This window comes from Oncorhynchus mykiss, chromosome 24 (genome assembly GCF_057628025.1).
Source record: "Oncorhynchus mykiss isolate SJ-2025 chromosome 24, ASM5762802v1, whole genome shotgun sequence".
In the NCBI taxonomy this organism is placed as follows: Eukaryota; Metazoa; Chordata; class Actinopteri; order Salmoniformes; family Salmonidae; genus Oncorhynchus; species Oncorhynchus mykiss.
The window spans coordinates 33,473,333-33,486,175 of NC_143045.1; the positions used below are offsets into that span (position 1 = coordinate 33,473,333).

Consider the following 12,843-nt stretch of genomic DNA (forward strand, 5'->3'; position numbering starts at 1 on the left):
AAATCTAGAATTGCAAAAATCACTGAAGCTGGAGACTCATATCTCCCTGATGAACTTTAAGCACCAGCTGTCAGAGCAGCTCACAGATCACTGCACCTGTGCATAGCCCATCTGTAAATAGCCTATCCAACTACCTCATCCCCATACTGTTATTTATTTTCTTCTCCTTTTCACCCCAGTATCTCTACTTGCACATTCATCTTCTGCACATCTATCACTCCAGTGTTTAATTGCTAAATTGTAATTACTTTGCCACTATGGCCTATGTATTGCCTTACCTCCGTTATCTTACCTCATTAGCTCACACTGTGTATAGATTTTTTTCTATTGTGTTATTGACTGTATGTTTGTTTATTCCATGTGTAACTGTGTTGTTGATTGTGTCGGACTGCTTTGCTTTATCTTGGCCAGGTCGCAGTTGTAAATGAGAACTTGTTCTCAACTGGCCTACCTGGTTAAATAAAGGTCAAATAAATAAATACAAAAAAGTGGATGCAGAGGAACTTAAAACTGCTGACTCTCCATTGCAGTCTCATTGATGTGGATCGGGGCATGTTCTGTCCTCTGCTTCCTGAAGTCAACAATCATCTCCTTTGTTTTGCTGACATTGAGGGAGAGACTGTTGTCTTGTCACAATGCAAAGCCTCCTGTAGTATCTACAAAACAAGAAAATAACAAGGCCTCAATATAATATAGGCATTACGGAAATATCTGCAGATGTCAGCACAGCCTTCAGCAGCCTGAATAGGCTACACTTTGCAAAATAATATTATATGAATTTCATGCTATTACAGGTGAATGAACAGAATACATACATACACCAAATGAGTGAAAAGTTTAGATGTAATAATGCTGTATAATAGCCTGGAACTCTTTTAGACGTGCTTGCATTTGCTCAGTGAAATTATGAAATGAAGAACATTGTCAGACATGGTTTCCACTTATTCAACAGGCGCTTCAACAAGTGAATTCATGTCAGAGTTCTTCCCGGGACAAGTTTTGCCCAGAGGGCATACTTTATTAGTGTCAGTGTGCAATGCTGTCACTGACTCTTCTCCTCCTGTTAATTTCGTCTCCAGTCAAGTTTCTTTCTCGCTGAAAATTCCCTTCCTGGCTCCTTCTCACTCTCTCTTTGTGTGTGTCTGACTGTGACTGTGATCTCCCACGTTCTTTTTTTCCGCTAAAATGTTCCTTCTGGTCTATTTCCTCGTCCCGGATCACGGAAGAGGGACAACCCTCCTCTACTGAAGTCTGCCCCTCTGACCGACTGAAGATTCACACACAAGTGTGTGTGTGTAGAGAGCTACGGCGAGAGACACACAATCTTAGCCTCGAAGTTCAGCTGTTGGAACGCATTTCCAGCGCGCTCTGATATCAGAGAAGCTAAAGGAATGTGGACTGTTTCTCATGGAATTACCCGTGAGGATTAACTCGCGATAAGAAATCGGCGCCCGTGCTTGTGTTTGACCGTGGACGGGAGTATATGTCTGAGGTATATGAACCTGCTCGGTGTTCTGTAGCCGCAGAGCTCATGCATGGTGAGTTTGAGACAGGCAGTTTGCTCCAGTCCAACTTCACAGTGAAAAGCAAATCGGGAGAAATGATGCGAATAGCACGAAAGTTTTAAGCAAACTTTTACTTGAGTCTCTAGAGAAAACACAAGTAGGTAATTGGTCTCTTTTCAGAACAGTAAATTGTCCTTCCACGTTTGGGAATTCAGTTTACGGTGTGCAAACGCCACGGACAGAATGAACTTCTCTGGGCGCGTGGTACTTGCGCTGTTGCTCGCCCTGCTGGTGGGCTTTACCGGGGGCACACAAGCCCAAGTAGTGTCCGCCAAGGTGATGCGGTCGTCAAACTTGAGGCGAGATGGTGAGTTTTTGATTTGTGTAAGTCAATTTTGTGTGAATGTACAGTAACAAGTGTTTCAACAACAAAGCAACTGGTGTTTTGGACAAACTGTCTGTAGCCTATAATGGGTGGTAATATAATTACTCTTAGTAATGATTTGAGTTCTGATCACAATGGATTTATACTTGCAGTTGTTTGGTTACAGATGACATTGAAAGAGGTCCTTATGAACAATGTTGGTTAATTAGGCCTAGACACATCAGACTTCTACAATGTATTCTAAAATATCCACATTAACAATACTCAATTGAATTATAAAACAATGAAAGGTGAATATAGAACTATAGAAGTTGAATGTAATCTTGATTAGACAGTCCATGTCATAAGTGGCCTGTCAGGAGAAGCCTAGATGTTGTTTCATCTAGTGGTGTGTATGTCTTAGTCCGTGGTGACAAATGACCTGGCTACTCATGGGAAGTCAGCTTTTTGTGTTGACCTGTTCAAATGACCTAGACACACTATTGTTACTTTGTCTGAGAGAGACAGAGGGGAGAGTGGAGGTGATCAAGAGCAGAGGAGCGAAGGCAGATGAGAGGGAATGAAAGAGACAGCTGCATGGGGCTATGGAAAGAATAGGGGGAAAGACAAATGGAAAGGGCGAGAGACCCCATTTAGGATATAGGGCACAGGCAGCAGGAGGAGAAGAGAGAGTACCAGTTGAGTTTTGTAGAACAGTGTTGTAGAACCACAGTAACATTGTCCTCAGTGTTGTAGAACCACAGTAACATTGCCCTCAGTGTTCTAGAACCACAGTAACATTGTTCTCAGTGTTGTAAAACCACAGTAACACAGTAACATTGTCCCCAGTGTTGTAAAACTACAGTAAAACAGTAACATTGTCCTCAGTGTTGTAAAACCACAGTAACATTGTTCTCCGTGTTGTAAAACCACAGTAACATTGTTCTCCGTGTTGTAAAACCACAGTAACACATTAACATTGTCCTCAGTGTTGTAAAACCACAGTAACATTGTTCTCAGTTTTGTAAAACCACAGTAACACAGTAACATTGTCCTCAGTGTTGTAAAACCACAGTAACACAGTAACATTGTCCTCAGTGTTGTAAAACCACAGTAACATTGTCCTCAGTGTTGTAAAACCACAGTAACACAGTAACATTGTCCTCAGTGTTGTAAAACCACAGTAACACAGTAACATTGTCCTCAGTGTTGTAAAACCACAGTAACATTGTCCTCAGTGTTGTAAAACCACAGTAACATTGTCCTCAGTGTTGTAAAACCACAGTAACATTGTCCTCAGTGTTGTAGAACCACAGTAACATTGTACTCAGTGTTGTAAAACCACAGTAACACAGTAACATTGTCCTCAGTGTTCTACATCCACAGTAACATTGTTCTCAGTGTAGTAGAACCACAGTAACATTGTCTTCAGTGTTGTAAAACCACAGTAACATTGTCCTCAGTGTTGTAAAACCACAGTAACATTGTCCTCAGTGTTGTAGAACCACAGTAACATTGTCCTCATTGTTGTAGAACAACAGTAACATTGTCCTCAGTGTTGTAGAACCACAGTAACACAGTAACATTGTCCTCAGTGTTCTACAACCACAGTAACATTGTTCTCAGTGTAGTAGAACCACAGTAACATTGTCCTCAGTGTTGTAGAACCACAGTAACACAGTAACATTGTCCTCAGTGTTCTACAACCACAGTAACATTGTTCTCAGTGTAGTAGAACCACAGTAACATTGTCCTCAGTGTTCTGGTCTTTTCTTACCTGTAGTCATAGCTACCTTGTTGACCTGGTCATCCTCAGTGTTGTAGAACCACAGTAACATTGTTCTCAGTGTTGTAGAACCACAGTAACATTGTCCTCAGTGTTGTAGAACAACAGTAACATTGTCCCCAGTGTTGTAGAACCACAGTAACATTGTCCTCAGTGTTGTAGAACCACAGTAACACAGTAACATTGTACTCAGTGTTGTAAAACCACAGTAACATTGTCCTCAGTGTTCTACAACCACAGTAACATTGTTCTCAGTGTAGTTGAACCACAGTAACATTGTCCTCAGTGTTCTGGTCTTTTCTTACCTGTAGTCATAGCTACCTTGTTGACCTGGTCATCCTCAGTGTTGTAGAACCACAGTAACATTGTTCTCAGTGTTGTAGAACCACAGTAACATTGTCCTCAGTGTTGTAGAACCACAGTAACATTGTCCTCAGTGTTGTAGAACAACAGTAACATTGTCCCCAGTGTTGTAGAACCACAGTAACATTGTCCTCAGTGTTGTAGAACCACAGTAACATTGTACTCAGTGTTGTAAAACCACAGTAACATTGTCCTCAGTGTTGTAGAACCACAGTAACATTGTTCTCAGTGTTGTAGAACCACAGTAACATTGTCCTCAGTGTTGTAGAACCACAGTAACACTAACAACCCACAGGTGTCATTTAGTTTAGCCTGGAGACTACAGCCACATCCACAGCAGAATGCCTACATTATAACAGTCTGTCTCTCTAATTCACACACAGCTGCCTGCTATGAGCCTCTTTCTGGGCAGAGAAAGAGGAAAATACCACAGTATCACTTACACCTCTGTGCCATGCTCTAGGCCCTGGTTCGTCTCGCACTCCTCCTGTGTGTGTGTGTGTGTGTGTGTGTGTACGCTCCATATGCCGTATCAACTAAGAGTCTCAGCGGGAGAGGCCCATCCTAATGGATTGGGTAATTTGGGTCTGTATGCAGATTGTTGATCTGATCTCCAGTGTTTGGATTCTTTCAATACTCCAACCTCCCTTTACTTCTGACAGGTGTGTGTGTGGACACATTAGCAACATTCATCAAAATTGTTAAAAGGTGATGAAAACAATTGTAACAAATGCAACAGTTGGACAATGAAGATCCTCCAAACTGTTTGATAAAAAATAAAATAATAATAATAATAATATATATTTATATATGTATGTGTATGTGTGTGTGTGTGTGTACACGTACGTACATATACATACAGTTGAAGTTGGAAGTTCACATACACCTTAGCCAAATACATTTAAACTCAATTTTTCACAATTCCTGACATTTAATCCTAGTAAAAATTCCCTGTCTTAGGTCAGATAGGATCACCACTTTATTTTAAGAATGTGAAATGTCAGAATAATAGTTGAGAGAATTATTTCATCACATTCCCAGTGGGTCAGAAGTTTACATACACTCAATTTGTATTTAGTAGCATTACCTTTAAATTGTTTAACTTGGGTCAAATATTTTGGGTAGCCTTCCACGAGCTTCCCACAATAAGTTGTGTGAATATAGGCCCAGAATCTCCTGACAAAGCTGGTGTAACTGAGTCAGGTTTGTAGGCCTGCTTGCTTGCACACACTTTTTCAGTTCTGCCCACATATTTTTTATGGGATTGAAGTCAGGGCTTTGTGAAAGCTACTCCAATACCTTGACTTTGTTGTCCTTAAGCCATTTTGACACAACTTTGGAAGTATGCTTGGGGTTATTGTCCAATTGGAAGACCCATTTGCGATCAAGCTTTAAACTTCCTGACTGATGTCTTGAGATGTTGCTTCAATATATCCACACAATTTTCAAGCCTCATGATGCCATATATTTTGTGAAGTGCACCAGTCCCTCCTGCAGCAAAGCACCCCCACAATATGATGCTGCCACCCCCGTGCTTCACGGTTGGAATGGTGTTCTTCGGCTTGCAAGCCTCCCCCTTTTTCCTTCCAACATAATGATGGTCATTATGGCCAAACAGTATTATTTTTGTTTCATCAGACTAGAGGACATTTCTCCAAAAAGTACGATCTTTGTCCCCATGTGCAGTTCCAAACCGTAGTCTGGCTTTTTTATGGCAGTTTTGGGGCAGTGGCTTCTTCCTTGGTGAGCGACCTTTCAGGTTATGTCGATATAGGACTCGTTTTACTTTGGATATAGATACTTTTGTACCTGTTTCCTGCAGCATCTTCACATGGGCCTTTGCTGTTGTTCTGGGATTGATTTGCACTTTTCACACCAAAGTATGTTCATCTCTAGGAGACAGAACGCGTCTCCTTCCTGAGCATTATGGCGGCTGCGTGGTCCCATGGTGTTTATACTTGCATACTATTGTTTGTACAGATGAACGTGGTACCTTCAGGCATTTGGAAATTGCTCCCAAGGATGAACTAGACTTGTGGAGGTCTACAATTTTGAGTTTTGGCTGATTTCTTTTGATTTTTCCATAATGTCAAGCAAAGAGGCACTGAGTTTGAAGGTAGGCCTTGAAATACATCCACAGGTACACCTCCAATTGACTCAAACTATGTCAATTAGCCTATCAGAAGCTTCTAAAGTCATGACATAATTTTCTGGAATTTTCCAAGCTGTTTAAAGGCACAGTCAACTTATAGTATGTAAACTTCTGACCCACTGGAATTGTGATACTGTGAATTGTAAGTTAAATAATCTGTCTGTAAACAATTGTTGGAAAAATGACTTGTGTCATGCACAAGTAGTTTTGCATAGTTCCACAAGTATGTCAGTAGCAGGATACTCTCAGATTGAAAATCAACAGGCTTGGCTGTAAATAACACCTATCTATACATACACACACACACACACCTGTCTACATACTTTACATTGTTTGCAAGATCAGACATAATACCACTGTATCCCAGTGTTCATTTTTGGAAGTTGCTTTAATTTCATCTGTATTAAATGTCTGTCAGGCTCGTTGATATGATTGGTCCAAGGCGCAGCGTGTATAGGGTTCCACATGTTTTAATTCATCGAAACTCACCAACAAAACAATAAAGAACAAACGAGACGTAACGACTGGAGTGCTCACAGGCACTACACAAAAACAAGATCCCACACACTAAGGTGGGAAAAAAGGCTGCCAAAGTATGATCCCCAATCAGAGACAACGATAGACAGCTGCCTCTGATTGGGAACCATACCCGGTCAACGGTCAAATAAAAAAACTAGAATGCCCACCCAAATCACACCCGACCTAACCAAATAGAGAAATAATAGAGAAATAAAAAGGCTCTTTAACCTGTTAGAGCTCTAGGGGCGCTATTTCATTTTTGGATAAAAAACGTTCCCGTTTTAAGCGCGATATTTTGTCACGAAAAGATGCTCGACTATGCATATTCTTGACAGTTTTGGAAAGAAAACACTCTGAAGTTTCAGAATCTGCAAAGATTTTGTCTGTAAGTGCCCCAGAACTCATTCTACAGGCGAAACCAAGATGATGCATCAACCAGGAATTAGCAGAATTTCTGAAGCTCTGTTTTCCATTGTCTCCTTATATGGCTGTGATTGCGCAAGGAATGAGCCTACACTTTCTGTCGTTCGCCCAAGGTCTTAGCAGCATTGTGACGTATTTGTAGGCATATCATTGGAAGATTGACCATAAGAGACTACATTTTCCAAGTGTCCGCCTGGTGTCCTGCGTCGAATTCGGTGCGCAATTGCCAGCTGCTTCTACTTTACCATTTGATTCAGGGGAGAAAGCATGTGTCCAAGAACGATGTATCAATGAAGAGATATGTGAAAAACACCTTGATGATTGATTCTAAACAACGTTTGCCATGTTTTCAGTCGATATTATGGAGTTAATTTGGAAAAAAGTTCGCGTTTTGAGGACTGAATTTTCGGATTTTTTTTGGTAGCCAAATGTGATGTATAAAACGGAGCTATTTCTAATACACAAGGAATCTTTTTGGAAAAACTGAGCATCTGCTATCTAACTGAGAGTATCCTCATTGAAAACATCAGAAGTTCTTCAAAGGTAAATTATTTTATTTGAAGGCTTTTATGTTTTTGTTAATGTTGCGTGCTGGATGCTAACGCTAATGCTAACGCTAAATGCTAACGCGAAATGCTAACTCTAGCTAGCTACTTTTACACAAATGATTGTTTTCCTATGGTTGAGAAGCATATTTTGAAAATCTGAGATGACAGTGTTGTTTACAAAAGGCTAAGCTTGAGAGATGGCATATTTATTTCATTTCATTTGCGATTTTCATAAATAGTTAACGTTGTGTTATGCTAATGAGCTTGCTGATAGATTTACACAATCCTGGATACAGGGGTTTTTTCATAGCTAAACGTGACGCAGAAAACGGAGCGATTTGTCCTAAACAAATAATCTTTCAGGAAAAACTGAACATTTGCTATCTGAGAGTCTCCTCATTGAAAACATCTGAAGTTCTTCAAAGGTAAATGATTTTATTTGAATGCTTTTCTGTTTTTTTGTGTAAATGTTGCCAGCTGAATACTAATGCTAAATGCTACGTTAGCCATCAATACTGTTACACAAATGCTTGTTTTGCAATGGTTGAGAAGCATATTTTGAAAATCTGAGATGACAGTGTTGTTAACAAAAGGCTAAGCTTGAGAGCTAGCATATTTATTTCATTTCATTTGCGATTTTCATGAATAGTTAACGTTGCGTTATGGTAATGAGCTTGAGTCTGTATTCGTGACAGTACCCCCCCCCCCCCCCCCCCCCCCCCAAAGTTGCGGACTCCGGCCGCAAAACCTGACTCCATGGGGGAGGGTCTGGGTGGGCATCTAGCCTCTGTGGTGGCTCCGGTTCGGGACGTAGACCCCGCTCCGCTCGCTGATCCCTCCGCTTCCGCCTCCGCTTCCGTGGAACCGGACCGTGGATCTTCGCCGGAGGTTCCGGACCGTGGATTGTCGTCGGGGACTCCGGACCGTAAGATTGTCGTCGGGGACTTCCGGACCGTAAGATTGTCGTCGGGGACTCCGGACCGTAAGATTGTCGTCGGGGACTCCGGACCGTAAGATTGTCGTCGGGGACTCCGGACCGTAAGATTGTCGTCGGGGACTCCGGACCGTAAGATTGTCGTCGGGGACTCCGGACCGTAAGATTGTCGTCAGGGACTCCGGACCGTAAGATTGTCGTCGGGGACTCCGGACCGTAAGATCGGCGTCGGGGACTCCGGACCGTAAAATCGGCGTCGGGGACTCCGGACCGTAAGATCGTCGTTGGGGACTCCTGAACCTTCACAGGAGGCTCTAAGCTGGGAACCCCCACTGGAGGCTCTAGACTGCAGACCATCACTGGAGGCTCTGGACCGCCGACCGTCGCTGGAGGCTCTGGACCGTCGCTGGAGGTTCTGGACCGGCGCTGGAGGCTCTGGACCGTCACTGGAGGCTCTGGACCGCCGACCGTCACTGGAGGCTCTGGACCGCCGACCGTCACTGGAGGCTCTGGACCGCCGACCGTCACTGGAGGCTCTGAACCGCCGACCGTCGCTGGAGGCTCTGGACCGTCACTGGAGGCTCTGGACCGCCGACCGTCACTGGAGGCTCTGGACCGTCACTGGAGGCTCTGGACCGTCACTGGAGGCTCTGGACCGTCGCTGGAGGCTCTGAACCGCCGACCGTCACTGGAGGCTCTGGACCGCCGACCGTCACTGGAGGCTCTGGACCGTCACTGAAGGCTCTGGACCGTCACTGGAGGTTCTGGACCGTCACTGGAGGCTCTGAACCGCCGACTGTCACTGGAGGCTCTAGACCGCCGACCGTCACTGGAGGCTCTGGACCGCCGACCGTCGCTGGAGGCTCTGGACCGTCGCTGGAGGCTCTGGACCGTCACTGGAGGCTCTGGACCGTCGCTGGAGGCTCTGGACCGCCGACCGTTGCTGGAGGCTCCAGCGAACCATACCCGGCCAACAAAGATATAGAAAAACTAGAATGCCCACCCAAATCACACCCCGACCTAACCAAATAGAGAAATAAAAACGCTCTCTAAGGTCAGGGCGTGACAATGTCTACTACTTTTTAAATTCCACAAGAACTTACCACCAGTCAAAATAAAGTAGTCTGTCTTGTGGTGTCGAGACGATGTGTTAAATGTCTGACGCAGCTTTAGCGTTCTTATCGATGCAACGGAAATATAATGTATTCCATTGAGCCCAATTCAGCCATTCCCGGGGTGTGTCTGACAGGGTTCTGCAGGAATAACGTTACCTGGCATAACTTTACCTGGCAAAACGTTACCTGGCATAACGTTACCTGGCATAACGTTACCTGGCATAGCGTTACCTGGCATAGCGTTACCTGGCATAACGTTACCTGGCATAACGTTACCTGGCATAACGTTACCTGGCATAACGTTACCTGGCATAGCGTTACCTGGCATAGCGTTACCTGGCATAACGTTACCTGGCATAACGTTACCTGGCATAGCGTTACCTGGCATAACGTTACCTGGCATAGCGTTACCTGGCATAACGTTACCTGGCATAACGTTACCTGGCATAACGTTACCTGGCATAGCGTTACCTGGCATAGCGTTACCTGGCATAACGTTACCTGGCATAGCGTTACCTGGCATAGCGTTACCTGGCATAACGTTACCTGGCATAACGTTACCTGGCATAACGTTACCTGGCATAACGTTACCTGGCATAGCGTTACCTGGCATAGCGTTACCTGGCATAACGTTACCTGGCATAACGTTACCTGGCATAACGTTACCTGGCATAACGTTACCTGGCATAGCGTTACCTGGCATAACGTTACCTGGCATAGCGTTACCTGGCATAACGTTACCTGGCATAACGTTACCTGAAAAAAGTATGAAAGAGTCGCAAGAGTAAAATGAAACCGATCAATCTGTTGAGATTTAAGTGTCAAGCGAATTTTTCAAACACAGGTAATAGATGTCTGAAAAACACAGATCCTTAGGTGGGTACAGTGCTGTCTTGGGACTTCAGGTTGACACAGACCCCTCATCATTGAACTAACACATCATTTGGTATAGTGTGTGTGTGTGTGATTTTGGTTGGCAAGCTCTGTCACACGGCGCATTCAGGAATTCCCACCAAGGTTTCTCCTGTGTTTGTTTAGCGTTGTATTCATACTCCCCTCCTCACCATAAGTGTGTGTGCTTGGCAAACAATATTTGGCCTTTGTGTTCAAAACAACCCATCACCTTCACTGAGGAGACAGCAGACAACACACAGAGAGAGACACACACACACAGAGACATACACACAGAGATAGAGAGACATATATACTCACACACACTGAGAGAGACATACACACAGAGAGAGAGAGAGAGAGAGAGAGAGACATATATATACACACACTGAGAGAGACATACACACAGAGAGAGAGAGAGAGAGAGAGACATATATATACACACACAGAGAGAGACATCACACAGAGAGACATACACACAGAGAGAGAGAGAGAGATACACACAGAGAGAGAGAGACATGTACACACACACACACACAGAGAGACATGTACACACACACACACACACAGAGAGACCTGTACACACACACACAGAGAGAGAGACATATACACACACACAGAGAGAGAGACATATACACACACACAGAGAGAGAGAGACAAATATACACACACACACAGAGAGACATACACACAGAGAGAGAGAGAGACATGCACAGAGTGAGAGAGAGAGAGAGAGAGAGGCGCGCACACACAGAGGGACACACATGCAGACAGAGAGAGGCGCACACCCACACAAAACCACACACATACACTCACTGACAAACTCCCAACCTCCTCATGAAAACAAAGTGTTTTTAATTTATTAAAGACACCATATAGGAAAGAGGCCCACCTCTCTTATCTCACTCTCTGGTCTACACCATTGCATATCGCTCTGTACGTCCCCACCTTTAATATGTCTGATTCCTTCCTCAATCTCTCCATCTTTCTTTCTCTTCTTTAATCAAAGGCTGGTTCCGCTGCGGGTCTCAGAGCAAATCTAATATGGCAAAGAGTGTTTGCAAGTAACACACACACACACTGACAACAGTCTGTTTAGACATCAAAGTCTGCTGAAGAATGAAAGGCTGTTCCTGAATGTGCAACTTCCAACACACACTGTGAACATTATGTTCTTCTTCAACTGCACTGTTGGTTAAGGGTTTTATCAGTTAGCATTTCACGGTAAAGTCTACACTTGTTGTATTCAGCATTTCACGGTAAAGTCTACACCTGTTGTATTCAGCATTTCACGGTAAAGTCTACACTTGTTGTATTCAGCATTTCACGGTAAAGTCTACACTTGTTGTATTCAGCATTTCACGGTAAAGTCTACACCTGTTGTATTCAGCATTTCACGGTAAAGTCTACACTTGTTGTATTCAGCATTTCACGGTAAAGTCTACACTTGTTGTATTCAGCATTTCACGGTAAAGTCTACACTTGTTGTATTCAGCATTTCACGGTAAAGTCTACACCTGTTGTATTCAGCATTTCACGGTAAAGTCTACACCTGTTGTATTCAGCATTTCACGGTAAAGTCTACACTTGTTGTATTCAGCATTTCACGGTAAAGTCTACACTTGTTGTATTCAGCATTTCACGGTAAAGTCTACACTTGTTGTATTCGGCGCATGTGACAGACATTTTGATTTGAACATAGGCTGTTACAGTTTTAACAGTGGCTAAGTAGGCTGCTGTAGTAGGCTGCTGTAGTAGGCTGCTGTAGTAGGCTGCTGTAGTAGGCTGCTGTAGTAGGCTGCTGTAGTAGGCTGCTGTAGTAGGCTGCTGTGGCTGTCTGGTCTGGGTGGGCATCTAGCCTCTGTGGTGGCTCCGGTTCGGGACGTAGACCCCGCTCCGCTCGCTGATCCCTCCGCTTCCGCCTCCGCTTCCGTGGAACCGGACCGTGGATCTTCGCCGGAGGTTCCGGACCGTGGATTGTCGTCGGGGACTCCGGACCGTAAGATTGTCGTCGGGGACTTCCGGACCGTAAGATTGTCGTCGGGGACTCCGGACCGTAAGATTGTCGTCGGGGACTCCGGACCGTAAGATTGTCGTCGGGGACTCCGGACCGTAAGATTGTCGTCGGGGACTCCGGACCGTAAGATTGTCGTCGGGGACTCCGGACCGTAAGATCGGCGTCGGGGACTCCGGACCGTAAGATCGGCGTCGGGGACTCCGGACCGTAAGATTGTCGTCGGGGA

At 44.3% G+C, this 12,843-nt stretch overlaps 1 protein-coding gene across 1 annotated transcript in view; it reads left to right on the plus strand.

The window, feature by feature from the left end:
* The first annotated feature begins 1,028 nt into the window (after positions 1–1,028).
* The window catches only part of pdgfd (platelet derived growth factor d), an 87,612-nt gene continuing 75,797 nt past the window's right edge, over positions 1,029–12,843 (plus strand). Inside the window, exon 1 of the mRNA XM_036961524.2 lies at positions 1,029–1,872. Coding sequence (XP_036817419.1) covers positions 1,749–1,872 — 124 coding nt within the window. The 5' untranslated portion in view covers positions 1,029–1,748. The remainder of the gene's footprint in view (positions 1,873–12,843) is intronic.